The sequence below is a fragment of the Pempheris klunzingeri genome, chromosome 17 (assembly GCF_042242105.1).
Source record: "Pempheris klunzingeri isolate RE-2024b chromosome 17, fPemKlu1.hap1, whole genome shotgun sequence".
Lineage (NCBI taxonomy): Eukaryota > Metazoa > Chordata > Actinopteri > Acropomatiformes > Pempheridae > Pempheris > Pempheris klunzingeri.
This window is the reverse complement of record NC_092028.1, coordinates 4438251-4465979: the sequence shown is the minus strand read 5'-3', so window position 1 is coordinate 4465979 and position 27729 is coordinate 4438251. Positions and strand designations below refer to the sequence as shown.

Sequence of the window (27729 nt, the reverse complement as noted above, 5' to 3'; positions counted from 1 at the left end):
ATACACTAATAAACTATCTGAAAATACTCCATTACTACCAATTGCCAAAGACTAAGTCCTACATTCAAAATCCTACTGAAGTAAAAGCACAGCAAAAGATAAGAAAAATGGCCTCTGTGACTAAGAATGTCATTTTGGACTCTAAACATTGATGCGTTGGTGTGTAGTGTGTGGAATGTTACCATTGTAACTGCTCAAGGTAGAGCCAGTTTTAACCAATTAATACAGAAAGGTATTTAAGTCTAGTGGTTTCCAATCTACGGGTTGGGCCCATCCAAAAGGTCACAAGATGAATAAAAAGGAGATTGCAGTCTGAGATCCTCAAGTGGGGCTCAGGTTAAAAAAAAAAAAAGATTAAACGTCTAGTTTAAGAACAATTGTGGTTTTTCAACAAACTATTTCCACAATAGTTCCTTTCTGCTGTTTCTGTTTCAAAATGATGCCATTCCTCTCGGCTGTTTCTTAGTTCACTAAAAGTGATCAGATTGTTCTGTCATGGCCTCCAGCGTCTAGACTGATCCATACAAAGAACTGGGTCTGACTGCATCTTTGTCATCCTTATATCAGTTTTTACAATTGTATTGACTTACTTTTAATGTGGTTATTATTTACAAGTCATTGACTTCACTTTTGTTGCCTTTTGTATTTCTTATCTTGTTTTAATTGCTTATATTGTCAGATTATTTCTTAAACCACAGCTGTTTTCAGGATTCATTATGTAGTAAGAGTTGAAGAGTTCGTAACTTATTGATTGAAGTTATTCTTTTGCATTTAAAGTTTCCCAGTAAACCAATGATCACTGCTCTATGAACTTAAGGCTGAGCTAATTTGAGGTGCGTCTCTCCTGCAGAAATGCTTGCGGTTTAACCCAGATGCGACGGTGTGGAAGGCCAAGCAGCAGGTGCTGTGCTCCTTGACAGAGTCTCTGCGGGACGTCCTGAACTATGGTCTGTTCCAGCCTGCCACAGACGGCCATGATGCCAAGTTCCTGGAGGAGGAGAGGCTGCTCAGAGAGTACCCACAGTCCTTTGAGAAAGGGGTACCATATTTGGAGGTATGATTCCAGTGTTTCTTTGACACAGCACTGTGCAGTATTAGAGAAGTGATGTAGCCTGCATGTCCTCAAGATGTCACTGTAGTTCAATAATTAAGTGGTCAAAAGCACGATGAATCTCATGTGATGGCTTTCTCGCTGCAAGTTTAAAACAGGTTTCAGGGACTGTGATAAAAGTTTGTTGTTTAAAGGTTAAACATCAACCATTTGCCCTATCAATCAATGAGTTACATCCCAACAGAGAGTCTTGTACATTATAGCGTTAAGATCAGCAGCTCTTTAAGGTGGTTTAGACAACATCTACTGCAAATGTTCCTTGAGTTATTTAAGTCAGACCAGGCTATAAAAAAACTGGGTTTATGAATGAAGTTTCATACACACCTCTTGTGTCACTGAACCTTTTAGCTACCCTGCTCTGTTTAGTGCAACACCTGCTAATCTCTTATCTACGCTGTACAGTCATCCTCTTTTTATGTTATATCATGAGCCAGTGCAGGCTCTAAACCAGCCTTTAAACTGCCGTAAAGCCAGATCACTTCATCCTCAATTCTTGTCTTCAGTGAAGAAGAAGCGGTTTGTATAGCAAACGAGATAAAGCTTCTCTGTACAATAAATCTGCAAGCCCCATTTTGTGGATCTAGGCCAAAAGCTAAGAGAATTAAGGACAAACGCTCTCTGAGTTCGGATTAACTCTTTGTTTCCTTTCTCTTTTTCCCTCTTGGGTTTAGTTTCGATACAAGACCAGGGTGTACAAACAGACCAATCTGGATGAGAAGCAACTGGCCAAACTGCACACCAAGGTATGAAATCCATTCATCCTCTAGTTGAATCTCTGAAGGCTTTCAGTCATATAAATGCACTTGCACAGTGTGAGTAAATTTAAATCAGTTCTGTACAGTATGCATGTCAACATAAGTTCATAGATGAATTTGTGCCACTGGGTGTGTATATATTTTTCCTTTGTTCATGTACTGTACTGTACCATGCTGTAATGTGTTGTACTGCACTGCGCTGTGCTGTTCTCTACTGCACTGCATTGCACTGTACTTCACTGCTGTACTACATAGTACTGTCCTGTCCTTATTAACACATACAGTATTTCTGAGGCAGAAGAAGTCCCATCTGTTCTCTGTAATACAGCAGCACTTTCTCTCAACATGCAGGCCAGCCTGAAGAAATTCATGGATTATATCCAAACCAGCGCTGTGGACAAGATGATCAAGTTCTTAGACAAAGGCCTCGATCCCAATTACCAGGACTCTGACACTGGAGGTAAGGAGCACCACAGAGCCCCGAGACCTGTCGTCTCCCTTGGGTTAATGAGCTGCATTGGAGACACAGAATGATGATGGCAACAAGTTTGATTCAAGTCTCAGTTAAAGGAATCAAGACTGCAAAGTCATATGTACTTGTTCACCAGCGGATACGATGAACTGCTTCCAAATGTTGAACAGATTGTTTGAGGTAGACAAATAAGATCTGATACTGATTTCACTTGCTGTAGCTTATTTGGTGCATCCATCCATCCATACTGTACATAGAGCGTAAACACCCGCGTATTGTGTAATCTCTTCCTTCTCTGCCTCTCTCTATTTATTCAATTGTTCTGTCTGTCTATCAAACATATAAACATGTATTTGAGATTCAACACCCCCGAGTGGTTAAGCATCTCATCTCAGCCAAATTAGCCCTCTGGCGGCCAGCTGCTTTGTGACCTGTGGCTCTACTGTATAAGCCCGACCTTTAAACTCTCGGTAAATAACAAACCTCCCCCTCCGTTTTCTGCCCCCGGTTCTGCAGTATGTTGGCCTAACACTTTGACAAGGATCTGAGACAGTGCTGTTCACAATTTGGTGGCTTTTCTCAGATCCTGTTGGTGCTTTAGGGGACGCAGCAGACGGCTCATTTACAGTTTGTGTGTGCTGCTCGGTGTCACTCCAGCCGCTTGGGGACCAAGTGTCAAAACACAATACACAGCTTGTGGTCTCTTGTGTGAAACACACTTCCACCTCATAACATAGGGGGGCAACAGAGAGCCCTGATGAACCTCCCTCACTAACATGCCTTATCCACATCATATTGGTAACATAAGACAATGCATACACACATTATACCTGAAAATGATACTTGAGGTAGTCACTGCTACTTTGGACATCAGGGTATATGTAAAACAATATGTCATATCACAATTTAAGTATACGTACCATTTTGCCACAATAGCCATGCATTAAACAGCTTAGGTTTGCCATAAAATTCACTACATCCATGTGCTAAAAAGCTGTTTAGGATCAATCAAAATCTACAGGAAATGCATCTTCATGGCTTCAAATGACCTCCTTTTCTTTCATGACTTCATAGTCAGTCCATGAACTATTAGGGTCTTCGGTATTACGTCTGTGCAGAGCAATGAGGGAATCAAAAACCATTAGAAAAACACTTTATTGTGGTCCAGGCACGTAGATATCCCTACTCTTTACGCTTGATCTGCTTGTCTTTCAGAGACTCTCCTCACGCTGTCCTGTTCAGCAGAAGGCTCACACTGGGTGCCTTGAAAATAATTCTAATATCTTCAACGTGGCTCATGTCAGTGGGGGCTCACTTCCATGTCTGCCAAGGCAAACGCGTAATGGGCATTTCTTTAATCGCCCTGACATGGTAATTTCATAGGGAGTACAGTCAAAACATTCCCCCAAATTATTTGTAGTCGAGATCTATAGATGCTCGACAGATAAAAACTCTCTCTTGTTTTCCTGTTTGCCAAAAACTCTCTCTTCACTATGGCAGCCAGTGCGCTGTACCCTGATTTCACTGAGAATAATTTGAATGCTTTTATTCTTCTAGGTGCCAATGAACTCTCTTTCTGAAGAGTTACAAAAGGGTTCAGAGAGGTTAAAAGTGTTGTGATACATCATTTCTTTTATTTTGAAATTGAGTTTCTGCATTGCTTTATTTGATGTTAGTGCAATTGGCAAAGTATCAATGCTTTGGCAGGAATAACAGCTATTGCTTTTACATGGAAGCTAACAATGCTACATGTAGGATAAAACCAGTCTTGGAAGGTAAATCTCTTTTGAAATCTCTCAACAAGTGTTGGATAGATTGCAATGGCATTTGGTACAGATGTTCCTCAGGCTGAATTCTAATCAGCTTGTTTATCCCCAGACTTTTCCTCAAGGGCCACTATCTGGTCAAAAGTTGAATGTGTCCAGTACAACGAATAAAGTCCATCAGCCTTAGCTGTTTTGTGCTAATTAGCAAATGTTAGCATGCTGTCATAATTGCCATTGTAAGCATGTTAGCATGCCAACTTTAGCACCAGTGCTATGCATAAGCACAGTTAGTCCTCTTCTTTATTTCAAATTTAAAGAAGTGGACTAGAAGAGCTGTAAAGCTTTGTTTTTATGATTGTCTCTCATGGATGTATTTATTGACACAGGCTGCATAATTCATGCTCTGCTTTTGGATTCCGCTCTTTTGCTGATCTGCAGTTGGTGGCAGTGATGCACAAAGGAAGTAAAGAAGAAGACCACAAGCTAACAAATGTGTAAGATAAGATATTTTAGAAACTGGCTTTGCACAGGTTTTATGAGGAAGGAAATGCATTCAACGTGTTTGTTAAACCTCGTAATGTTTGTTTACAAGAGAACTCCACAGGGTGTCTTTACCAAAGCAGCTGCACTTGGCTCAGAGGAAAAACTGTTTCAAGAGAGGTGGACAGCTGATTTTTTTCTGGTGTCAGGAGTTTCTCTGTTTTCTGTCTAACTTCCAAGGAGAACACTGTTGTTGTTCAAGAATATAACCTCAAAGCAAGGACAGAAGAGCTTGAGTGTAAATTGTTGAAATTTGTTGTTGTTTTTCCACTGAATATTCAAGCGGCCCCATAGGAGCAAACAATCTGGCCAGTGCCCCTCAAAGTTTCAGAACGTTGCTCTAGGACAATCTCAGAGCATTAAAAACTTCATTTGAATCTGTGTGTGTGTGTGTGTTCGCCAGAGACTCCTCTGTCCCTGGCGGTGCAGTGTGAACCGGGTGGAGGTGAGACCATCCGGGTCCTGGTAGAGGGAGGGGCTCATATTGACTTCCGCGCCAAAGATGGACTCACACCGATACACAAGGCTGTTCGAGGCCACCGCCATACAGCCCTGCTGGTACACATTCACACATGTTGATGTCTTTTATAGAAATGCTGTCTAAATCACAACAACTAATGAGTTTTCATTGTCATGTCACAAAAGGAAAAAATGCAACTGACTGCAGTATATAACAGCACGCTGGATACTTGCCCTGAAACTGATGCTGTGTTATCTTCATTTGTGTTACTCCTGCTGGAGACAGAATAAACAGACTCTCCAGCTCAGCAATTCACACCCACCCACACACAGAATGCACATGAACAATAAAATCTGTTATTCTATTCAACCAAAGAGAAAAAAGACATTCAAATTCAGATGCGGTATATTTACATTTTAGGCATTTGTCCATAATCTAAGCTCCCAAATCGCCAAAAAGACGTACCTGTAGAGGAAAACTCATTCAGGGGGAGATAATTGCATGTGTTACACTGTCAGAGTCTATGTCTCCCACAAAGGAAAGAAACAGCTGCTAAACTGCATAAAGATAAACAGACAGATTGAATACATAATGATCACTAGCCTGAGGTGTTGCATGACCTCTCTGAACCCATGGCTATGTGCTCCCATCCTGATTTAAAATTCCATGAATATTACTCGACTTGAAATTGGAAACCGCCTTAATATTTTATTTTTCCTCGCTGCTTTTTTTTATTGTTGTGTCGTTAGCTTATAAAAGCCATCATTATCTTACTGTTTAGTATAACTGCATACTTTATTGCACTCCCTTATCATTACAACCTGTTCTTGAGAAAATCCTGCATGTGAGGTTTACTGTTTCTGCTGTGATTTTCTGCAGGTCCTGCTGTCTCTGGGTGCATCTCCAGACTATAAGGACCGGCGAGGGCTGACGCCGCTCTACCACACTGTGCTGACAGGGGGAGACACCTCCTGCTGCGAAACACTCCTTTACCACCGCGCCAAGCTGGGCATCAGGGACGAGAACGGCTGGGACGAGACACATCAGGTTTGTGTGCATTACTTGGGTCCCTTAGGACGTTAAAGGGCCTTTCTGGAGATTTTTGATTAAAAATGGACAGCACGAATGGAAATAAAGAGAGTTTAATTGTTTCTTGTATTATCTTCCATCTGCTGTATATACAGTTAATTCTACACTGAATCAACAGCAAAACTCTTGGCAGAGGGTGCTTGGGGCAAAATTTTTCACTCTAATGGGGTCAGTGGCCTAATTTGTGTCTATTTGGGGATGTGGTATGAAAGCACCAGAAAAAAGTCTTGCCTTGTGGTGCTTCAGGTTTTAGTTTCTGTTGTTTGTATTGCACAAATGTTCATGCATCCTATTTGTAATGTACCAGTATACTCTGTGTTCCAGTGTCTGCGTATGTGTCTACGTCAAAAACCATTCATGCCATGAAACACAACACCTCTCATCTTTTATCTCGGACACCTTTCACCCCTCATCCCACCCATACTGATTCTGTGGCTTCATTCCAGCAGTCAAGTGAACAGGAAACTAAAGGTATCAGCCTCTTGGTTTCAATGTGATCACCTACACTTCACCAACATCTGCCTCTTCAGCTCTCCATCTTAAACTGTTCGTGTGTGTTTGAGGTGGATTTGACTCGCAAGTTTAACATTAACGCTGAGATTTTTTTGGCCTGGATCCACCATGAACCTATATTTTTTACGGATACTCAGCTATCTTTAAATTGGATATGCCATTGCCCCCAAAGTTAGACGTATTCAGTGTTTGAACGCCATATTTTGGCAGGATTCAGAAAGTGATGGGTGAGGTATAGGTGAATCCATTGAATCCTTTATTTTCTTATATCATTTTCATTGCCCACATTTACTAAAGGTTATAAAGAGCACCTATGCTGACATAGTGGTACTTTTTGAAAAAAGGTATCTGTAGTCCACTAATGAGTTAAATGGTGATACAGAATGAAACAGAAGTAGTGTTGCTTTGATTACTTGCAAATGAATATACAGTTTTATGTACATGCATTGTTACGTCGTTCAGTGTCCTAATATTAAGGTTGCAATGGAGAGCTGCCAACTGATCAGAATTTAACATTTACTGTGGCCACGGTATGACTGATGATAACCAGTGATTTAATAATAAACAGTTGAGACAAACGGAACTTGTATGTATTTTGGATCTGTATGTGTGTCTATATGACAGTTCTTATTGCTCTAACTATGATTATTATTAATATTGGGTTTCACTTGTGTGCGCTCACTGTTTTCTCGCCCTCTGAGTTTGGAGGTGGTGTTAATTAAACATGGTGTCACTTTATAACTGTCACCTTGCTCCTCTCTCTGTGTCACTGTCTGTTCTTCATCCTTCGCGTCTCCGCCTCTTTATTCTGTTCTCTTTTTAACAACCACATGCATTTTTCATTCTTCGGTACAAACTGTGTTTTTTACCTCCTTATTAAACTCTTTGCTTTCTCCTTCCTGCCCTCTCTCCCTCTTTCTATTGCCCCCCCACGGCCTGTTCATCCTCACTCAGGCCTGTCAGAATGGTAATTCACAGCATCTGGAGCACCTCCTCTTCTATGGGGCTGATTCTTCCTCCCAGAATGCCTCTGGAAACACTGCCTTGCACATCTGTGCTTTATACAACAAGGTAAACACATTTTTTCGTAGAAGTCAAATATCTGTGTCCGTAGAGTCCAGAAAATGTTACAATAAATCATCTCAAATCTTCAAACATCTTTCTAAAGCCAAAGCATACATGTGAACAAATAACATGCATTTCAACATTAAGCAGTAATTATGCAATTTAAATTTTACAATTAATGTGCATTAATCAACACTGTTTATTGTAGGAAAGCTGTGCTCGAATTCTGCTCTACCGGGGAGCAAATAAAGACACAAAGAACAACAGTGGGCAGACCCCCTTTCAGGTAATGGCTGAGTGCCTGGCTGGGTAATTATGTGTGTTGGGTGGTTGTATGGTTCAGTGTCTTATTAAGTTAACGTAGCAGAAAGTGCCAGGGCCTAATTTCACTTTAAACCATTATTGTGCTGCGATGCACACAGAGGTCCCAGGTGGCAGGATTGCGTGTGACCCCCTAATCTGGATACATTAACTCTGTCAGTGCAGAAAAAGCCAGCTGAGACAATCTTTTTGTGTATGACAGAAAACTAGTGAGGAGACAACAGGGAGAAGGAATTTAAATTTGCTGGATTGTGTGCTGACCTGTGTAGTTTGTCAAAAGCATTTGTGCAATGGTGGAAAAACAAAAATATGTTCTCATCTGAAAGTAGTCATATGCTTTCAGAATCCTTAAATCTGGATGACTGAAAATCTCCATAGACATTTTGCTGGAATACTATATAGAAGAATTAGGGATGCAAAGTGGGGATGAATCATCAAGACAACTATGGGATGTTTTAGTGTGTTTGTGTGTCAGATCGTTCATCTTCCCTGCAATGGGGTAATGTGATCTGTATGTTTGTATTAAGTATGATTTTAAACATGCCACGGTCACAAATCAACACATCAAACAACTTCTACATTTCCCAAATTCAAAATGCCAAATACAGAGGAATAAAAGCACCCATAAAAACTACCTGCTGTAATTACAAGTTTATAGTTAATCACAGTTTGTTCCACTCTTTCATTTTGTGCATTCGTTTTCCATATGACTATATCCAAACTAAAGTATATGTGTGTGCCCATGTGTATTTTTACCAGGTGGCTGTAATGTCCGGCCATTTTGAGCTGGGAGAAATTATCAAAAACCACAGGGATACAGATGTGGGTAAGTAACTGAGGTCTGCTTCAGTTTGGAGATGTGTGATTACCCATAATGTTAGACATTTTATTAATCTAAAACGGTCTTCACTGGGGAAACTAGACCTTGAATCAACAAATAAAGGATGCAGCAATAAAAGCTAGCATATACATTACAGTCTTTTAGCAGCATTCAGAACACAACAGCATGCTAGAACTGAAATGATAGGGAAACGTGGATCAGAGTATGTAGAGTTTGAGACTGTGGAAAATAAGAACAGTGATAAAGACGATCTGATTCACCTGGTCACTTTTTTTTCTCTGTCTCTGTCTCTGCCTCTGCCTCCCCTCACCTCCCAGTTCCCTTTGTGGAATCGCCAAAGTACGCCCCACAGAGGCGGGAGAGCACCCGGACGCTGACAATACCCCACCCTCATCCCTTCCTCCGGGCCAACAGTGACAGCAGCATGAACCTGCCAGACTGGATGGCAGTGCCCAACGCCCCGGGAACCAACATCGTCTCTGTGCAGGTGTGTGTGCATCTCTGAAAGATGAGGTTCAAAGTTTAAATTCTTGACACTGGAAACAGCACGTGCCAAAACAGTCCATTCAGTAGCTCTTAGTTCTAGAGCTTTTAAGTTTACTTCTCTCTACTTCTGCTCCTGAGCAGTTACTACCTAATGAAAGCCTACACACACTACTAATGTATTACAAAAATATCATAAATAATGTTGTAGACACTAGGAATCGATTCGCAAGTTCACACTGCAGACTCCTTTAGACGTCATCTGAGAAGGTGCTGAATGACTTTCACTAACTCGTATTTAAGTATGATTGACATTACGCTGCAAAACACACAACAGAGATTTCTTAGTCCGCAGAGCATCATTACTTGGTGTTGTTAAAGGTAATCTTTTTAGCCCACCTATATGTAATACATCATATATAGATTGAAACAGCAATTTTAATTAACAGTTAATCACTGACATGTGGTCGTGCTGTGTGCAGTCGTTGCTGAGGTGATGGGATGGATGCTTGTTTTGTTTCTATGCAGGAGGTGTCCAAGTGGGAGGTTTTATCCACTTCAATTAGTCCGCAAGTGTTGGCCAGAAAATAGCGTGTGATGTTTGGTGCTTCCAAACTTGGATTTCTGTTGAGTTTAATTCTAGATGTTTGATTCTTCCAGTTAAAAAGCCATGGGTAGATTCATCATTTTCTCTAAACCTGACAGCTTGGGGAAGTGGTTAATGCCAAGTTAATAAATCTCTCCACTGCACTGGTGGGGGCTTGAAGAGCTGAATCACAACAATTCATAACCAAATTATACAATTTGAAGGGCCATTACAAAATACTGTATAATAAATGTACACTAACTCACTGTATAATAACCTTTATCAACCTCTAGTGGTGCACAGTACTCATTGCAGCAACGTATATCTTGCTTTCCTCCATAAGCCATCCAGGATGAGTGGTCATGACAGCCCAATAAATGTACATCATGCAATAAAACTACATAATGTATGAGACATTTTTACATGCGTTCCATTATATTTATCATTTGATGAATGTTGATGTTGTCATCTGTAAACATGTGTTCATAAAAGCACAGCCAATGGCATTAAGAGATAATTAATTATAGATATGGAGAAAAAAGGTACAGTAGTTAACAATAAATGAACAGAAAATAGAAAATGCATTGAAGTTAGTTAGTTCTACTATGTGTATAAATATGTGATTGTATCTTGTACAGTTCTTCAGAATTTTAATGATGATGTTATCTTACCTTTTCTTACCTTTCTCCCTCTGTGTCTCTCACAGGGATATAAGCATACAGGAACACTACGAAGCTCCAGCAGTCCCAGAGGGGCAAGGACACGCTCTCCGTCCAGAGGGAGGATCGGGGACAAGGAGGACCGGAGCAGGCAGAGCCGGAGAGGGTGAGCAGCACAGGCTGAGAACAGGATGCTGCTGAACAAGAACCTGTCTTCCACTTTTCTTGGTGCAGAACACTATAGGTTCATCCTGGCTCGTTAAAGAACTTTTGAGACTTTCTGCTGGATGTCTTCATTTTTAAAAAAAAGAGAATTACCTGACTCAAAGTCTTAAAAGGTTGTAAATGAGGTTAAATGTTTGTCTTTTATTTTCAAGGATGGAGTTTTCAACTCTCAGTCTGACTTGTAATAAGTTATTACTGTTGATAAAGAGAATTCAGTGTCTGTAAAGTGAATGCACAGACCTACAAAGGTCCTAAATTAAACCACTGAAATGTGACCTAATGAAGAACCGTGTATTATTCAGTCAAATGTTTGAAAGACTGGCTGACAAAGTCTTAAAAAATCCTCAAAATTCCAGTCTGAAGTAGACTCTGAGAGACTTCCGCTTCTTCTGTCTTCCTCTCTCTTTTTCTCTCTCTCTCTCTCTCAAAAAAAGTAAGTATTACATTTAGAAATGTGGTCACCCATACCTATGGGGAGCTTTTTGAGTTTTAACCTGCAGTCTTAAATAATCTAGCCATCCCTCTGCTCCCTCCCACCCAGGGCTCCCCCTGCCAGCACTGCTGGACAAACCGCAGGCCAGCGGAGACGCCTCTACAGTGCTGTCCCAGGACGAGTCTTTGTAGCTACTCGATCACACACTGCCCAGGGAGAGCGAGAAATCAGCTTCAATAAGGGAGACAGGGTCAAAGGTGACTATGTGAATTTATATGTCATGGTACTCTGTGTATGTGTGTGTCCTGAAGCACAATCCTGCATTTTGTCCTCCATGTGAATTCAAAGTGTCTGTCTGGTTGGGAGTCAGTGTGCGATGCTGTTTACACCTGGTACTAACATGACTGGATTGTAATGACACAGTTATGTTCAGCTCTTTCAAGCCACCTCCAGAGGTGCATGCAAGTGGATTTTCCCCTTTAACAAGAACAGGTAAATGAAATGAATCGCAGGCAGCTTTGACTTGCAAAATATGAATATACTTGCAAAAATGAATTAAAGGCACATTCTGCAGCATGCATAGCAACGTCACAGACACCTTAAAAAAATTTAACAAAATGTTACATGTGCAGTAGACTAGTCCCTTTCTGTTCAGGCCTTTGGCATAGCCCCAAATAGTTCCTTATGATACAGTATATAAGGTGCTGACTGCAGGGGTTTAACAATTCCAGAGTTAAGATTTAATTAACAGCTTTTAAGCTAACACCATTTAGTTAAGTGATGAAATATTTTGGACATGAAGCGGGATGCTGCATCACACAAACATTTGATTTATCCAGTACTACACTGGCAAATATCCAGTGACCACAACATCATACAGCTACAGCTACTATAATAATCCAAATCAAACACAGCCCAGGTACACCATTAAGGTGTTACTGCTAACGTGCTACCAATCAAATACCTACTTACACAAACAGCAGACGGCTGATGACAGTGGTTAGTTTCAACTGTCAGGACCAAGTTCAGAATGCAAAATAAGAATATTAATTAGTCATCTTAAAGCTGCAGGGTTGGTAGCAACCCTCACATTTACTCAAGCCTGGAGTGAGTGACCAGCTCATAACCCCTCCTAAAATCACAAGCTGACATTTTTACATTTCAGTTCATGTATTAATTAGTAAGCTTTAAAAGTGCTGGTGAATAGAATTGTTAGCTTCACACAGAGCTGCGCCAGCTGTTTCCATTTGCTTTCAGCCATTGTGCTAAGCTAAGCTAAGCTTATCGTCTGGCTTTATATGTGACAGACAGGTATGAGAGTTTTCAAACTTCTCATCTCACTGCCAGCAACCAGAAAGCAAATTTTCCCAAAAAAACTATTGCTTTAAGGATCTCTTGGGAAAACAGTGAGTTGAATAGCGCTGATAGACAAACACTGAAAAATTACAAAAAAAAGCCTGACAGGAGATGTATGTTAACACCAGGTGTAAAGGGGAGCGATCAGTCTCAGAGACAGATAAGCACCCAGGCCACATCCAAGTGTCTTCAGATGAGATTGCAAAATGGCCCTGTCCTAACAAGAGTGTAAGGTCTCTATATATGTTTGTATTCAATGTCTGCAGGTATGAATATGTGTGTGTTTGTGAGTGAGTCTAAGGTGTTGCCAGGTATGTATGTCTTGGTGAGTATGTAGGAGGTTTGCATGTCCGTATGTGTGTCTACATGATTTCTTTTCTGTCTTTATATGTTGTTCTTGGTCTTTTTGCGTGTGTTCATTTCTCATTGGTGTCTGTCTGTGTGCGTGTTGGTGCGCGTTGTGTTGCCTTTTCCTGACATGCTGCTCTTTCCTGCCACCCCCCTCCAGTGTTGAGTGTTGGCGAGGGCGGGTACTGGGAGGGGACGGTCAGGGGTCGCACAGGCTGGTTCCCCTCCGACTGTGTGGAGGAAGTGATGCTTCGCAGCCAAGACAACCGCTCAGGTGATCACCAGCAGTCGCACACGCTCACAGACGAGCACACACATGCTCAGCAAGCTCATCCTGATAAACACCAAGCATCAGTTCAATTAGAGAAAAACACACCTTTCAGCATGGAGTTTCTCATTTGCCTGACGATGAGTTAAGATGCTGGTTTTGGTCTAGCATGTGACCATGTAGATTAAACACAATAAGCTGCTAAATTATTGTATTAAGGGAATAGTGTTACGTGGTGGACTATTTTGTGGCTGGATGCAGTGCCTTCCTAAAATATCTGCTGGTTGCCTGGACAACCATGGTGACAACAAACGTCAGGAAGTCCCTGTTCTGTGCCAACGAATAGTCCAGCACACAAACCCCCGTGGAGTCACAACGTGTCCTTTTTACACTTCAGTTTTTGGACAAATTAGACGAACAAGGTATGACTTATTAATTAGTGAGCTTTAGAGGTGCTGGTTGGCTGATTTCATCACCTTTGCACAGAACCAAGGAAGCTGCTATGCTCGGCTCCTGACTGTAGCTTCATATTTACCACACAGACATGAGAGTGGTATCAATCCTCTTATGCAGCTCTCAGCATTAAAGCAAATAAGTATATTTTCCATAGCTTTTCCCCACAACTATCACTTTAAGGTGTATATGAGTTCTGTAGTAAATTTAGCATTTTGAGCATCAGCTCATTAGGATTAGTTGAATTATTGATTAATCTTTTGAATATTATTAGTGAAGCTGAAACCAGCAAATATTTGGGTTTTGACAGTTTTTGACAAACATGATTGAAAAGCCATCATAAAAAGTCTCTTCTCTGTGATGATAATATATTATTATAGTAACAGTTCTACAATAACTGAACAGTATCTGCTGTATAACAAGCAAATAGATTTGTTTAGGTGCGACCATGCTGATGTCCCTGTGATTTTTTTGTTTTGTTTCAGAGAGCCGTGGAGAACGAGCCAAAAGGCTGTTCCGCCATTACACTGTGGGATCCTATGACAGCTTTGACGCTCCCAGGTAAGAGCTGCCTTGTCGTTAGCCGTCATCGATGTACAGAAAACAGAACAACTATCGGTTTTATCCAAAGAGGCAGTGGCCTGCAGCAGGGGTAAAAGTGCATGAGTGGCCCTGGCCTCAGCTCACAGGGTTAGAAGGACAGGGTCACACCAGAGGGGTATTTGAGTGGAACACAAGGGCGCTTTGGGGCACATGGGCTGCCAAAAGAGACATTTGGATGCTTCAGTGCCTGTTTGGTGTGACACTGGGACCTGAGTTTTCTACCATTGGCGACAGTATAGCTCTACTGAGGCAAGAAAAGGTTTAGTGCCTTGCTAAAGAGCATGATCTAACTTGTCCATCCTCCAAGGGGGTGCTGCAAGTCACACTGACAACCTTTTCATTCTGACCCTTGTGCTCCAATGTTTAGACACACAGCACATGTTGAGAGGGGACGTGTTTGTACGCTAACATACTGTACACATCTATCCAGATAAGATGAATCACGCAGTGATTCATACGTTCCAGTGGTGCTTTGATTTGTGTGATGTGATGTGTTGTGAGTGATTCATGCGGCATGATGATGATGTGTGAGGGTTCACTGCCTCAGGTCTAGAAGCTGATCCGCCTGCTTTCATGCTGGAGTCATCCTCAAGGCACAGGTTTACCAGTCGTGTTTTGACTTGCTGGATTTGCTGAATTTAACCTGAGCAGACAGGAAGATTTTTGTCATTTTTGTGATTTTAGAGTAGAGAGAATTCTTTCCTGCGTACGTCTGCCTTTTGGCTCTGAGGTGCAAAGCCGCTTTTCCAGGCTGCAGTTTGTAGGTGGGCAGAACTTGTCGGTGAAGGCCGAAGGTGCTATCAGACCACTCCCATGGCTAAGTCTGACATTTCTGTTGACCAATGTTACACAATCACCCAGTCATCATTACTGCCCTTGATGATCAAACTGTCTGAACTGATCCATATGTAACACTGCGTCATGGAACTAACCTCAAATAATCTTAGAACAGCTGCTGAGATCTTTAACTTTTAATACAAGGTCATTATGCTTGTTGTGCTGGTACAGGCAGTCATCCACCCACTGCGACTCCATCAGCACAGAAACATTACCAGAAAACCTTTCATATTCAGCTTTTTGAGCATATACTTGGAAGTGAAACTTTGCTGGATATTCTGTGGAAGGTGATCTGTTGACACATGAGTGGGGAAAACTCTCCTGTATTGACTTTTGGGCGTGTGGCTTCTCCTCATTAACTCGGCCTAATATAATGTCATTCTATTTAATGCCTTGCATCTGCATCATGGAGAGCGCAACGTCGCTTTGAGGCAAACTCATTTCAGTGTCCATGGCTTGGACTGAGCAAAGGGAGAATTATTTACACAGAAATAAAGCCATTATCAATCACATGTATTATTTACATGAAATCCCGCCTTCTGCCTCTCTATTTCCCTCGTTTTCATTCTCTCTCTCTCTCATCATCATTCTTTATCATTCCTCTGCTTTCTCTTTCAGGCCTGCTGTTTTCCATGTTGTCCTTTCCCTATATATATCTCTCTCTAACTGTTTTTTCTTGCTCGCACATGCACACAGTTATTTATTATTAACATGCTGTTCATCAACAGTGACATTTCATGCAAACGACGCACTTAGCCATGCAAACTCACACACATATGTTTGTACACACACGCTAACACACACATCATGGATAATTAAAGCTGTGGACTGCAGCATAGACAGAGACCGAGACTGTTTGTTTGGCCAAGCAGGCAGGCAGGCAGGCAGGCAGGCAGGCAGGCAGGCAGGCAGGCAGGCAGGCATGGCTGACTCAGAGCCACCCTCACATGGGCCTACTTTCACAGCCTTTATCACTACATGTAATATCTCACCTATCCTTCCTTTCATCCCTCTATATTTGGCCACATCTCCTGACCATCTCTACATCCCTCCCTCGCTTTCTATTCATCTCTGTATTGCTAACCCCCTGTACTTTTTAATTTTCTTTCTATCACCCTCTCTCCCCTGTGGTGTCTCCATCTGGAGGTCAGACAGTGAAGGGCACTCTAAAGGGAGAGAAGGGATGGAGAGGGGGATGAAGAGCTTGGATGAATGAAGAAACACATTATCTGTTTACAAATGGGTGAAAAGAGACATATGCATCTTTTTTGTGTGCAAGCAGCATGGGGCCTCAGCGGGGTAGGGAAAGGCTTGAAGAAGGATGCCCCTTTGCCCTGTTTTAACTTTGTTCATTCTGTCTCTGAAGACCAAAGCGAGCAAATTATGAATTTTCAAGGCTCGTATGATATTCATTAGTGTTTTATCAGGAAGGTCCAGTTGACTGTTAACAGTTCACCACTTGGACCAAGCTGTAGTATATTAAAAACTATTGGATGGATTGCCTTCACCATATTCTTTATAGCCATGAATGGTTCCCAGACAGTGAAACCTAATGAGGAGCGTGATCTGTATTTTCATTTCCATCCAGTCAAAATTTGTGTCTCAATCATTAAGTAAGTGTAGAAAAGTAATAAAGCCAATGAACTGGCTCAGTAATGACCATTGAAGAATAACATCTACCTAAAGTTTGCTAACATTAGCCAGTTGCCGGTCATACCAGACCATGTAAGGCTCTAGCAGCATGTGGTAAAAGAATGTGTTAATTCTTCTTTCAAAAGTTACATAGTCTCACATTGAGGCAAGGTCACAATGGAAGAACTTGGAAAGGAACAAGACTGATAGGCGTATGTCCAGTTTTTTGATAAATACCTCCCATTAACCCCATGTGTTGGTCCATCACTAATAAACTGAGACATCTTATCTGTCACCTTGTGATCCTCAACCTCTGGCCCACCTACAGCCCGTTATTGACAGCTGGATATATTTTGTAGCTTGATGTTTACAGCAGCGGACAAACCGTGACATTATAACAAGGCGTGATAAGTGAAAGCCAGCAGTCAGTAAGATGAACTGCTTTAACTTGATAATGTGGTGTAGCGATTATATTAACAAGAATAAAAGGAGTGAGGGGTATGATGACTTGGGAACCAGCTGTGACAGATGATAAACAAATGGAGAGCTTCTGCCATGCCCTTCCAAACTACTTTACATCATTCCTCCCTTCTGCCCTTCCTCCTCCAACCATCACCGACTTTTTTTGGTCCTTGGATAGTTGGATTGATATTCCCCACCTGTATAAAGGTATAATTCTAGTCAGTCAGGGCATGCTGGAATATTTACTATACTATCAAACCTCACCACAGTTCATATATTCAACAAATCTGGTTCTGCAGTGAGCAGCATTCAATTAATGAAAGAAAGGAAAATGTTGACTTATTGTGGCAATTTAGCTATTAATCATTGGTTGTTAGATGTGACCTCCTTTAGTAAAACAAGGTCATCAGCCAGTCGACTATGGTGGCCAAGAAAGCTCAATACTCCGCAGCCTAAGAAAATACATTTTAAAAACATTTAGAAAACCAAAGCTGTAAATACTGTACACTGACATTGACCACTTGTCCATGATGTTTGAAAAGAAGTTAAAAATTCTTATTAGTCTTCATTCTGAATGGCTGATTTTGATGATGATGCTGAGAAATCAGCTGCTCCTCTCCCAGTCAAATAAGAACAAGTGAGCACACATTGTGTAAGGAAAAGAGAAGCAAAATCCCCAGCTAATCACTGCCGTGGTGGTTTCTTGTGTGGTTTTTGTGAGACACATGCATAAAAGCATAAAAGTCCTTTGATGTGATTTTCCATGTTTCTCAAACATAACTTCACGTTACTTGACTTTTTGGCTGAAATTTGCAATAGACAACAGGAGAGTTTTACCCACTCATGTGTCAACACATCACCTCAACAGAAGATCCAGAGAAGTGTCAAGCTCAAATAACAGTATCAAAGAGTGTGTGTTCAGGTTCGGCCATTGTATGATAGATACACAGATACACACACACACACATACAGTAATACAGGAAAACGTTAGGGAGACATGCAGATACACATAAAAACACAATCATGTGGACCCTCCGTCAACGTTTGCACCCCTGCTCCCTCCCCCACCTCTCTCTCCCTCTCTCGCTCTTGCCTTCATGCCCTCTCTTTCTCTCTCCCTCTCTCATCACACATGCATGCACACACAAACACACATACTGTACACAGCATCGCAGCGGTATAGCCTGACATGCAGGGAGAGAAACAAAAAGGCAGAGATGTGAGAAGAGAGGGGACAAGAGCTGTGATCGTCCTCGAATGCAGGAGGGACGCAAGAGAGAGAGAGACCGAGAGGGGGAAGGAAGGAGGGAGGGAGGGCAAGTCGATAGAGGACAGCTTCGACATACGTGGAAGGAGGCTCTGACTAAGAGATGATGTGAGTGCCTATTTGAGAGTATCTGTACCTCTCTCTCTCCCTCTCTTGCTCTCGCTCTCTCTCCTTCTCCTCCTCCTCTTCCTCCTTCCGCCACTCACCCGCCAGCTGTTTCTCTGTCCTCTCCCCTCTTCCTGTCTGTGTCAATGCACCCCCCCTTCTTTCCCTTGCTCTACCCTCTCATTCATGCTTTGTTTACAGCAAATGTGCGGGATAGTCTGTGTGTGTGCATGTGTGCATGTGTGTGTGTGTGTGTGTGTGTGTGTGTGTGTGTGTGTGTGTGTGTGTGTGTGTCAGAGGTTGGAGACAAAGCAAGATAAAAAGTGGGAGGGTGAGATTAGTTAAGTGTGATTTAAAGGCATGCAGGGTCAGTAACAGCAGGGAAAGGACAGCAGCAGAGGCTCCAGAAGGATCTGCACAAAGTCAGATTTATTCTTCCACAAATACAATCAAACTGGCTTCTGAGAGCGTTCCTCTTTGTTATATTACATAGAAATAATCTGACTTGTCTTTTATCATCATGCCCCCTGATACTGAAGGTCCCTGTTCAGTCATTTAAACTTCAAGACCTTCTGATCATTCCCTCTGAATTCATTATTTCACATAGGACTGACTAACAAGACTTACCTCCATCGCATCTGTTTTTATGAATGGGAATTCATGACAGTGATAGAGTGAATGCTATATATATAAACCATAGGAATTGGAGGAGTGATGAGAAATAGATGAAGGGGTAGAGGAGGAAGGAAGAAGAAGAAGATAAACAGTGTAGTGAGTATATGTGGCGATGGTGGGTGTGTATGAGTTGATTGCATGGGTGCATGCATGTTTGGACTGTGTGTGTGTGTTTGTGTATGACGCCTCCTGCCAAGAAACCCAATCACCTCTCACTCTCTCTCTAAATTACCTCATTTCTCTCTCCCCTTTTTAAGCCACCTTATTCCCCCTCCCTCTGCCCCTGCTCCTCTTCTCTCTCCAACTCTCTCTCTCTCTCTCTCTCTCCCTGTGTCGCAGTCACAATGAACCATCTTCATCTCTCTCTCTCTTTCTCTCTCTCTCTCTCTCCCATTCCACCTCTCTCTCTGTCTTAAGTATGAAGGGGCTGGAAAAGCTCGGCCCTCTCCCTTTCCCTTCTTCCATCTCTCTCTCCTCTTCCTCCTCTCCTCCTCCTCCTCTCTCGCGGCTCGCGCTCGCTGCTGTCTCGCTGGAAGACGAGAAGGAGAAGGAGCAGGAGAAGGAGGAGGAGGAGAGGGAGGGGAGGAAATGGCGATGGGGGTATGCGGCGAGGAGGATCTCTCCCTCTCCCTCTCCCTCTCTTCTTCCTGGCCGTCGCTCGGCCCTGTGAATAGGAGCGTCTGGTTCATTTACAGGTACCTGCCATGGTTTTTTATACCCCCCTACCCTCCCCTCCCTCTCTCTCTCTCCCTCTCTCCCTTCAGTTGCCGGGGGAGATGAGGGGGGGCGGAGGAAGGGATGCATGCATGTGGACATCATGGATGGCAGGGCAGGATCGATAGATTGACAGATGTTGCAATGCATGCTTGCAGGCGGATGTGTTTGATTCAGTGAGTCAATATGAATGTGAGTGTGTGTGTGTGTGTGTGTGTGTGTGTGTGTGTGTGCGCGTGCGTGCGTGTGTGTGTATCTGTGTAATGACAGACAAGAGCTGCTGCTGCACAGCCCAGTGTATGAGCAGAGGAGCCGCTCTGTGCTTCACTGTACGAACATGTGTGTGTGCCGTTTTCTTCCTCTCTGCTTTGAATCGCTCTCTGAACAATCGTCCTCTAGCAATGCTGCACCAGCACAAGTGATGCTCGCTGCTTTTACTGATGTGCAGATTGATTGCGTGTTTGTTTGTGTGCATGCATTCATGTGTGTGTGTGTGTGTGTGTGTGTACGTGTGTGGGAATGGATGGTGTGTTTGCTGTTGTCCATCAAAAACATAAATGTCTAACAGACTACTTTCTCTTCCTGTGTTGGCTGGTTGATTGCATGTGTTCTTGTTTCCTGTGTGATGTGCGGCGTGTTTCTGTATGTTTACCAGTGTGGTGTGTGTGTGTGTGTGTGTGTGTGTAAGACAGAGAGGGAGACTGCTGACAAATTGGAAACAGCGAATGGTGAGGGAGTTTTAACGATGCAGCATGCATGACAAGTTCCAACTTCTTTCTGACACCTCTATGGAAGCCCGCTTGGCCAAACCTGTTTAATGTCTTAGCTTCTTACATGCAGTATGAGACACAATGTACGATGTGCTGGATTGTCCAGCTCAGACGCTTGTATCTAGGATAGCGGTGACAACACTGGGTCAGCAGTGGAGGCAACACTGAGTGACACTGTGGTTGAGTCCCAGTTCAGTGGCTGGATCCTTTGAAGGATGTCTTCCACAAAGGTGGACCTGCAGGGCTGAACCTGCTCTGACGTCTAAATAAGATGCTAGAACAAAAATAATGGTGTGTGCAGGTGTCAACTTTTAAAGAAACAAAGCTTCAAAGTTTGTCACAAGGAAATTGCTCAGTAACACTCAACAAACTGTAAGTATGAGTGATGGTTTAATGATACCCAGAGTTGCATTACAAGTCTAACAAGCACATTATGGACACCTTGCAAATAGTGTTAGAATTTAAGCTTTTCTATTTCACCTTGTCATCAACAACATGGTCAGGCAGTATAGTTTATGCCTGGCTTCGATGCTGTACACCTACACCTATTGCCTAAACCTTCTATTAAACAGTTTTCCAGCACACAGTGGATTTGGGGACAAAGGGGGAATCTGAGGATGCACTAGTTGTGAGTAAATGTAGGCTGCATTTCCCAGCTGCATTTGGAGGAGCTTTCGGTCTAGCTATTCAGACTTCAGAGGATCTCGCCACTGAACTGGGACACAGCTAATGACACTTAAAGTTGATGACATCCTTTAGGACAGCAAAGCCCGAGTTAGTGGTAGGAGCTGGTTGGATGAGATTCAAGTGATCATTGCTTTGTATGCAACTCTGAATGGACTCACAAACACATCCAAATGCCGTGAGAGAATGTAGGCTAAGTAGTACAACATAAACATGACAGTTGTAATCTGACACATCTTTCACTGACCAATTCTTTGGAGAACAGTTGCCATAATTATTTGTTCACACTTCACGAATGACTTGGCTTTGCGAGTGTCATTTTGTTCTCAGTGATTGATGGCTATGCTAAAAGGCTCTGAGTGCATCCATGCAGTGGTCCTCAAAGTTCTGATCAGGCATATGCTGGATTTCTGCTGCTTTGTTTTCACATCTCATAATGTTTTGTCATTCTAATTAGTTAATATAGCTGGTTGAAACAGCAGTAGCTGGTTGTAAGGCCCTTCTAAGGCACTGTTTTCTAAATAAAAAAGTCCCGACAATTACTTTAGAGGTCGTCATTTGACCCTGTGATCGATGTAATAGTTGTATGTAAGGCATTTAACCATCCAGTCCCTTCAATAAAGGTTGCATAAGACTTAATACTGCAGCAGTAATCCATTATATTTATATTTGGCAGAACTACTGCCCATGCAACTACTCAACATCTGAAGGGGACGAAGTGCAAAAATATGATCTGCTGTTGGTGGATAAGTGATATGTTCAAATTTCCATGGAGTGACTTGTTGCTTGTGTTGGCTGTAGGGACAGGGCAGGCTAACAGCTACGGGGGGATACGATGTGTGTATTTGCATGTTTACACAGGTCTAATTCCCTACAGTAATCTACTTCCATTACTCACTCCTACTTTGAGATTTGTTTGATTGTGTCGGTATGTACAGTATGTGCTCATTCATTCATTTGGTCCCTCAGAGCGTTTGAGGTCTGGGCTGGGCAGCAGAGATGAACAGAGGAGGACAAGAATAACAAAGAGACGGAGCCTTGGCAGAGACAGAGAGCCTCTCACAGCCTGTGGAGAGCATCATGCACTCAATAGACTGAGTGAAAAAGATCATTAGGGGGAAATGTGATTAGAAAAAAATGAGTAGAAGTTTGGAGAACAAGGGAGGGAAGCCAGTATAGAGATGAAGTAGTCCGGCCATCAGCATGGAAATATATAGAAAGAAGAAAAGACAGAAAGAGAGAGGGATGAACAGATGGAGTGGGCTGGGACTATTTTGGTGCACGATGGGATTATCAGCATGTGGTTACAGTATGTTACAGCTGACACGGTATATATACCTCTCTGACTCACTGACTGGATGAATGGCTGTTCAGTTGGTCTTTCCATTCATGAGAGTGTCGGTTAGAGGCCAGCAGTCCTACTGTTTCTTACACCAAAGTGGTTTTGACTGAAGTGGTTGAGTGTCCATGTCTGTGAGATATCTGACCTCTAAAGCTCGTTGGACAAGATATATGGAAAGCAGATTAAGTCTTTATTACTTTTCTTTCTTTTTGCTGTTTGATATTTTATACCTATTTTTAAAGGGTTTAATATTTGTAGCTGGTGTGTATGAATGCAGATGTGCCAGCGGAAGCCATTCTAGGACCCCTGCTGCTCACTGCCATTTATTCTTTGGTGTGCATATCTGAACACCAGAGAAATGTAAGGAAAAGTGAATTTTTTTAATCAGCTTTGTTCCCCACTTTATTGAATACAAAAGTTTAAAAGTGCTCAGAAAACAAAATCTCAACTTTAAAATATAGTGAAAATACTTTTGGAATTTCTATGCAGGACAAAAACATTGAATATCTTATAAATACTTTTATTCTGCTGTCAAAACATTATTTACACAAATGTAGATTTAAATCTTTTTTAAAAAGTTGAAATTCTTGAGACATATTAATAGTAAGCCATTAAAACTATTTGACTCCCTTGAATTGAATTCTAAGTAGGGTATAGAACATGGAGGAGCAGGGAAAGGGAGACAAATGATGATCTAATCAGCTCTCCATAGATATAAGCCTGTTGTCGGTGGCATATACAACACAACTGAAAAAAACATATACCGTAATTTCCGGACTATTGAGCGTACCTGAATATAAGCTGCACCCACTAAATTTAAGAAGAAAAAAAAAGTGTACATATATAGGCCGCACTTGTCTATAAACCGCAAGTGTCCACGTTGTAACATGAGATATTTACACAGAAAGATGCTACACAGAAAGATTTGTTTAATTTTTAATTAAATAAATGCTTTTTTTCCGAACAGTGCCTGTAACACAGCAGTAAAACGACAGTAAAACGGCAGTAACACGGTTGGTTAAAAAAATAAAAAATACCGTAGCCTACCAGAAAAGTCATTGACCGCTATCTTCATCTTCCTCCTGTGCACTAAAACCACTGAAGTCGTCTTCTTCAGTGTGTTTTCCATGATGAGGGTGTGTGCGTGAAGTGCAAAATAACTGTTCAAAACACAATCAAACTAGCATCTTCCTTGGTGCATTATCTCTTCCATCTGTCTGTCTCGCTCTTGCACTTCCTGCTAGAACGCCCCCTGGAGGCCGTTAGCCCGTAAAAATCTATAAATTAGCCGCATCATTGTTTAGGCCACAGGGTTCAAAGCGTGTGAAAAAAGTAGCGGCTTATAGTCCGGAAATTACGGTACATGTTTTAATTATATTTTCAACACCTTCTCTAGCATTTAATGGACAGGGACAATTTGCATGTTGGTAGCTGTTTTTAAGTCACTAATAAGTCAGCCAAACGGTGTGAATTTACAGACCAGTCTTGTCTGCTACGGTGCTCTGATCCTATACAAAGAAATACCATTACAGCAATGTAAAATTACTCCATTACAAAGTCCTGTATTGAAAATCAAACATAAGTAAGTAGAGGGACCTGCAAAATGTACTTAAAGGCAGGGTATTTTAAAGGCATTTTTGTTGAAATTCTTATAATGGCCCAAAAGCAATCAAAGAATGAAATAGTTTGACAAAAAAAAAGAAAAACAATCCAGTATCTGTGGCTGTCACATGCCTGTCATAAGCTTGTCCAATCATTGTATTTGGCCTAAAACAAACAACTGAACGACCAACCTACTTGTCTACTTATACATAGCTGCCAACCTGCGTGCACTTTGCAAGTGCAGTCATTGCACATGAGCGGAGTCTTCCACAGGACTAAAGCTAGCTAGCTAATTGCGCAAGGATGGCAAATACAGTGGGTTTGCAAATTTGAATCGTGACTCATTGACAGACTGTCATGAGTTACCCAGCACAAAGCACAAACCCATTGAGCCGAAGAACAAGAGAGAGCTGCAGCTCTCAAATTTGTGTGGCGCAATAAAAGTAAGCGATTAGCATGAGCCGAGTGAGCAGTTACTATGATCTTAAAGTAACATTACCTTAGGAATGGCTATTTTGCTTGTGTTTATGTGATTGTGGTAATTATTTGATTGACTGAAAAGCTGAGAGAGGCTGTCAGTCAGTAATTGTGTACAGTATGGTAAATGGTAAATGCTCTGAATTTGTTTAGCACCTTTCTAGTCATTTCGACCACTCAAAGCGCTTTTACATCACATCCTCATCACCCATTCACACATCATTCATTCAGGAGGAATCTAAGTTGGAGACTATTCTTTCACACACTTAAGCTGCTTCAGGAGCAAGTGGGGGCTCAGTGTCTTGCCCAAGGACACTTCGACATGCTTCCCCGTCGGAGCTGGGGATTGAACCACCGACCTTCTGATTGAGGGACGACCCACTCTCCCTGTGGCGACGATAGCTGGTCTTTTTATCACTATCATGGACATGTCCTCCAGCAGAAGCAAGGCAGTGCATGTCCATTGTGTTTTGGGGGAGTGACTTTAAAGACTTTAAAGGCAGGGTGTGTAACATTTGACCACCCCCTGACTACTGCAGAAGGAGAAGTCCATAATCCCCTTTGTTCTGTATACAACAGCTGATTGATAATCTCACTTTTTAGCAAAATAACTGTCATAAGCATAATGTTATCATTAGCTCATAGCTACTGCTCACTTCAGAGGATCAGAGGATGTGTTTTGTGCTGTTAGTCCATGCAGGTACCCTGTCAAGTCATTTCTCATCTCATCTCATCGTCATCCACTTATCCGAAGTCGGGTCGCGGGGGCAACAGATCCAGCAGGGGTCCCCACACCTCCCTTTCCCGGGCCACATCAGCCAGCTCTGACTGGGGGATCCCGAGGCGTTCCCAGGCCAGTGTGGAGTTATAATCTCCCCACCTGGTCCTGGGTCTACCCCGTGGTCTCCTCCCAGTTGGACGTGCCAGGAACACCTCCCTCGGGAGGCGCCCAGGGGGCATCCTTACTAGAGACCACCTCAACTGGCTCTTTTCCACGCAAAGGAGCAGCGGCTGTACTCCGAGCTTCTCTCGGATGACTGAGCTTCTCACCCTATCTCTGAGGGAGATCCCAGCCACCTTTTCTAAGAAAAACCCATTTCAACCACTGCCTGCGATCACTCAGTCACTCATCAGTCATTTCATTCGGGCCAAATGAAACGTTTGGGCTCATTATAGGCTTACGACAGCCACACATTAGAGTTGGGATCGATCCGATCCAATAGCGGTTTCAGGTGCTGATCCTGACTAATTAATTCATCAAATATTGTATTGCCATCACCAGTGCACTGATCCATATTCCATAATCTGATGTTCCAATCAATCAAATCAAAACCAATAATGCAGTTTTTGAAGCCCTTAGCCATAATGTCTTGAAATGTGACGCTGCCTTGCTCAGTGGACTTTCAGACAGGCTCCACTCCTCCTCTCCTCGACTAGAGCTCAGCTCTTGGCCAACTTGCACCATCCCTGACTACAGCCTCAGCTGGCCTCTGCACCTGCCTGCTCACTTTCATGCATCTCCTAGACTATTCTAACACATATGGTAGTAGTTGTACCTGTTCATCAAACATGTCCCTTCAGCAATCCTGGGTCCTGGTTCAATTGTCTGAAATTCTCTCATTAATTTTGAAGTTCTATATCGAAATCTAATATTTACCAGTAGTTGATAATGTATTGCAGTACAGAAATTCAGTGTCCTCCATCCTCTGTTGAACAGTTACTTAAATAAAATCATCTGAGCAGTGTAGATTGCTTTCAATTGTTGCATTTTTCCCATCAGTTTGCGCCACGGGACAGAACAGAAAGTATACTCTACTATACAGGCTCCACATGTGAGCATGCAGCGCCTGGTCTCTGCTGTCAGTGACTACTAGTATACTTTTACATGGCATGGCTCTGGTGTGGACCTACCTAAGACTGTTTCCCTACGTCCAGTTCAGATGTTGCTGAGGCAACAATCAGCACAAGTCATACTGTACATGGCATAACAACATGCTATGACATAACATAACATAGAGCAAAGTGAAGCATAGCAACTTAGAACAATGGTGGTCGGAGTTTAACTGATGAAGTCTGATGGTACTGGCAGGAGTGTTAAATTAAATCTGCAATATTCTTAAAATCAAAATTCAGTTTTTACATTCGACCACTCTGAAATATGTATTGTTTCCATTTCATCAACATTACTACTTAGTTTATTATAAAACAAAATAATACATAGATTTTTGTCAAATTAGGTTTTCCACAGACATACTATAACCTTAACACATTGTTGTAAAGATCACTTCTACACAAAAAATAGGAATCAAATAAACTGTACCATCGCCATCACGTTAGATCAATGAATCGCCTATTTATTTATTATTTTATTATTATTTGCTGTCCTCACCGAGATCAGATTTTTATAACATATAATTTAAAACAGACAAAGCCAATACACTTTTTACTCCTGCTTTTTACAGAAAGACTTTAATCATGTCTAAATGATAGAGAGGAAAGGGAAATATTGCTGTTCTTAGCAATCAAACCTGAGAAAAAGCATAAATGGGAACAGAAGTCATTTCAAGTAAAGTAATGGACAAATAAGCAAAATACAAAAGAAACACATTCATTACTAAGTATATGCATGTACAGTTAAACATAAATACCCATATATACACAGAGGGGATTCAGTTTTAATATACGGTTGAAATGAGTTTCTGCCTTGTAGTGGTGGTGATGTCATCAGAGAGAGACACAGGAAGTAGGATCCAGACATCAGAGAAGAGGAGTGGTGTGGGTGGGAAGGGAAAAGTAACACTGGCAAGGTAAATGT

The 27729-nt window shown here is 42.0% G+C and overlaps 1 protein-coding gene across 1 annotated transcript in view; it reads left to right on the top strand.

Annotated features, from left to right (window-relative positions):
• The window catches only part of shank1 (SH3 and multiple ankyrin repeat domains 1), a 51169-nt gene that overhangs the window by 10135 nt on the left and 13305 nt on the right, over nucleotides 1–27729 (top strand). The window contains exons 2-14 of the mRNA XM_070847717.1: nucleotides 851–1054; nucleotides 1783–1854; nucleotides 2218–2326; nucleotides 5048–5202; nucleotides 5984–6151; nucleotides 7661–7777; nucleotides 7980–8057; nucleotides 8852–8918; nucleotides 9251–9420; nucleotides 10709–10827; nucleotides 11428–11576; nucleotides 13184–13297; nucleotides 14230–14305. Of these exons, the coding sequence (XP_070703818.1) occupies nucleotides 851–1054; nucleotides 1783–1854; nucleotides 2218–2326; nucleotides 5048–5202; nucleotides 5984–6151; nucleotides 7661–7777; nucleotides 7980–8057; nucleotides 8852–8918; nucleotides 9251–9420; nucleotides 10709–10827; nucleotides 11428–11576; nucleotides 13184–13297; nucleotides 14230–14305 (1598 nt within the window). The remainder of the gene's footprint in view (nucleotides 1–850; nucleotides 1055–1782; nucleotides 1855–2217; nucleotides 2327–5047; nucleotides 5203–5983; nucleotides 6152–7660; nucleotides 7778–7979; nucleotides 8058–8851; nucleotides 8919–9250; nucleotides 9421–10708; nucleotides 10828–11427; nucleotides 11577–13183; nucleotides 13298–14229; nucleotides 14306–27729) is intronic.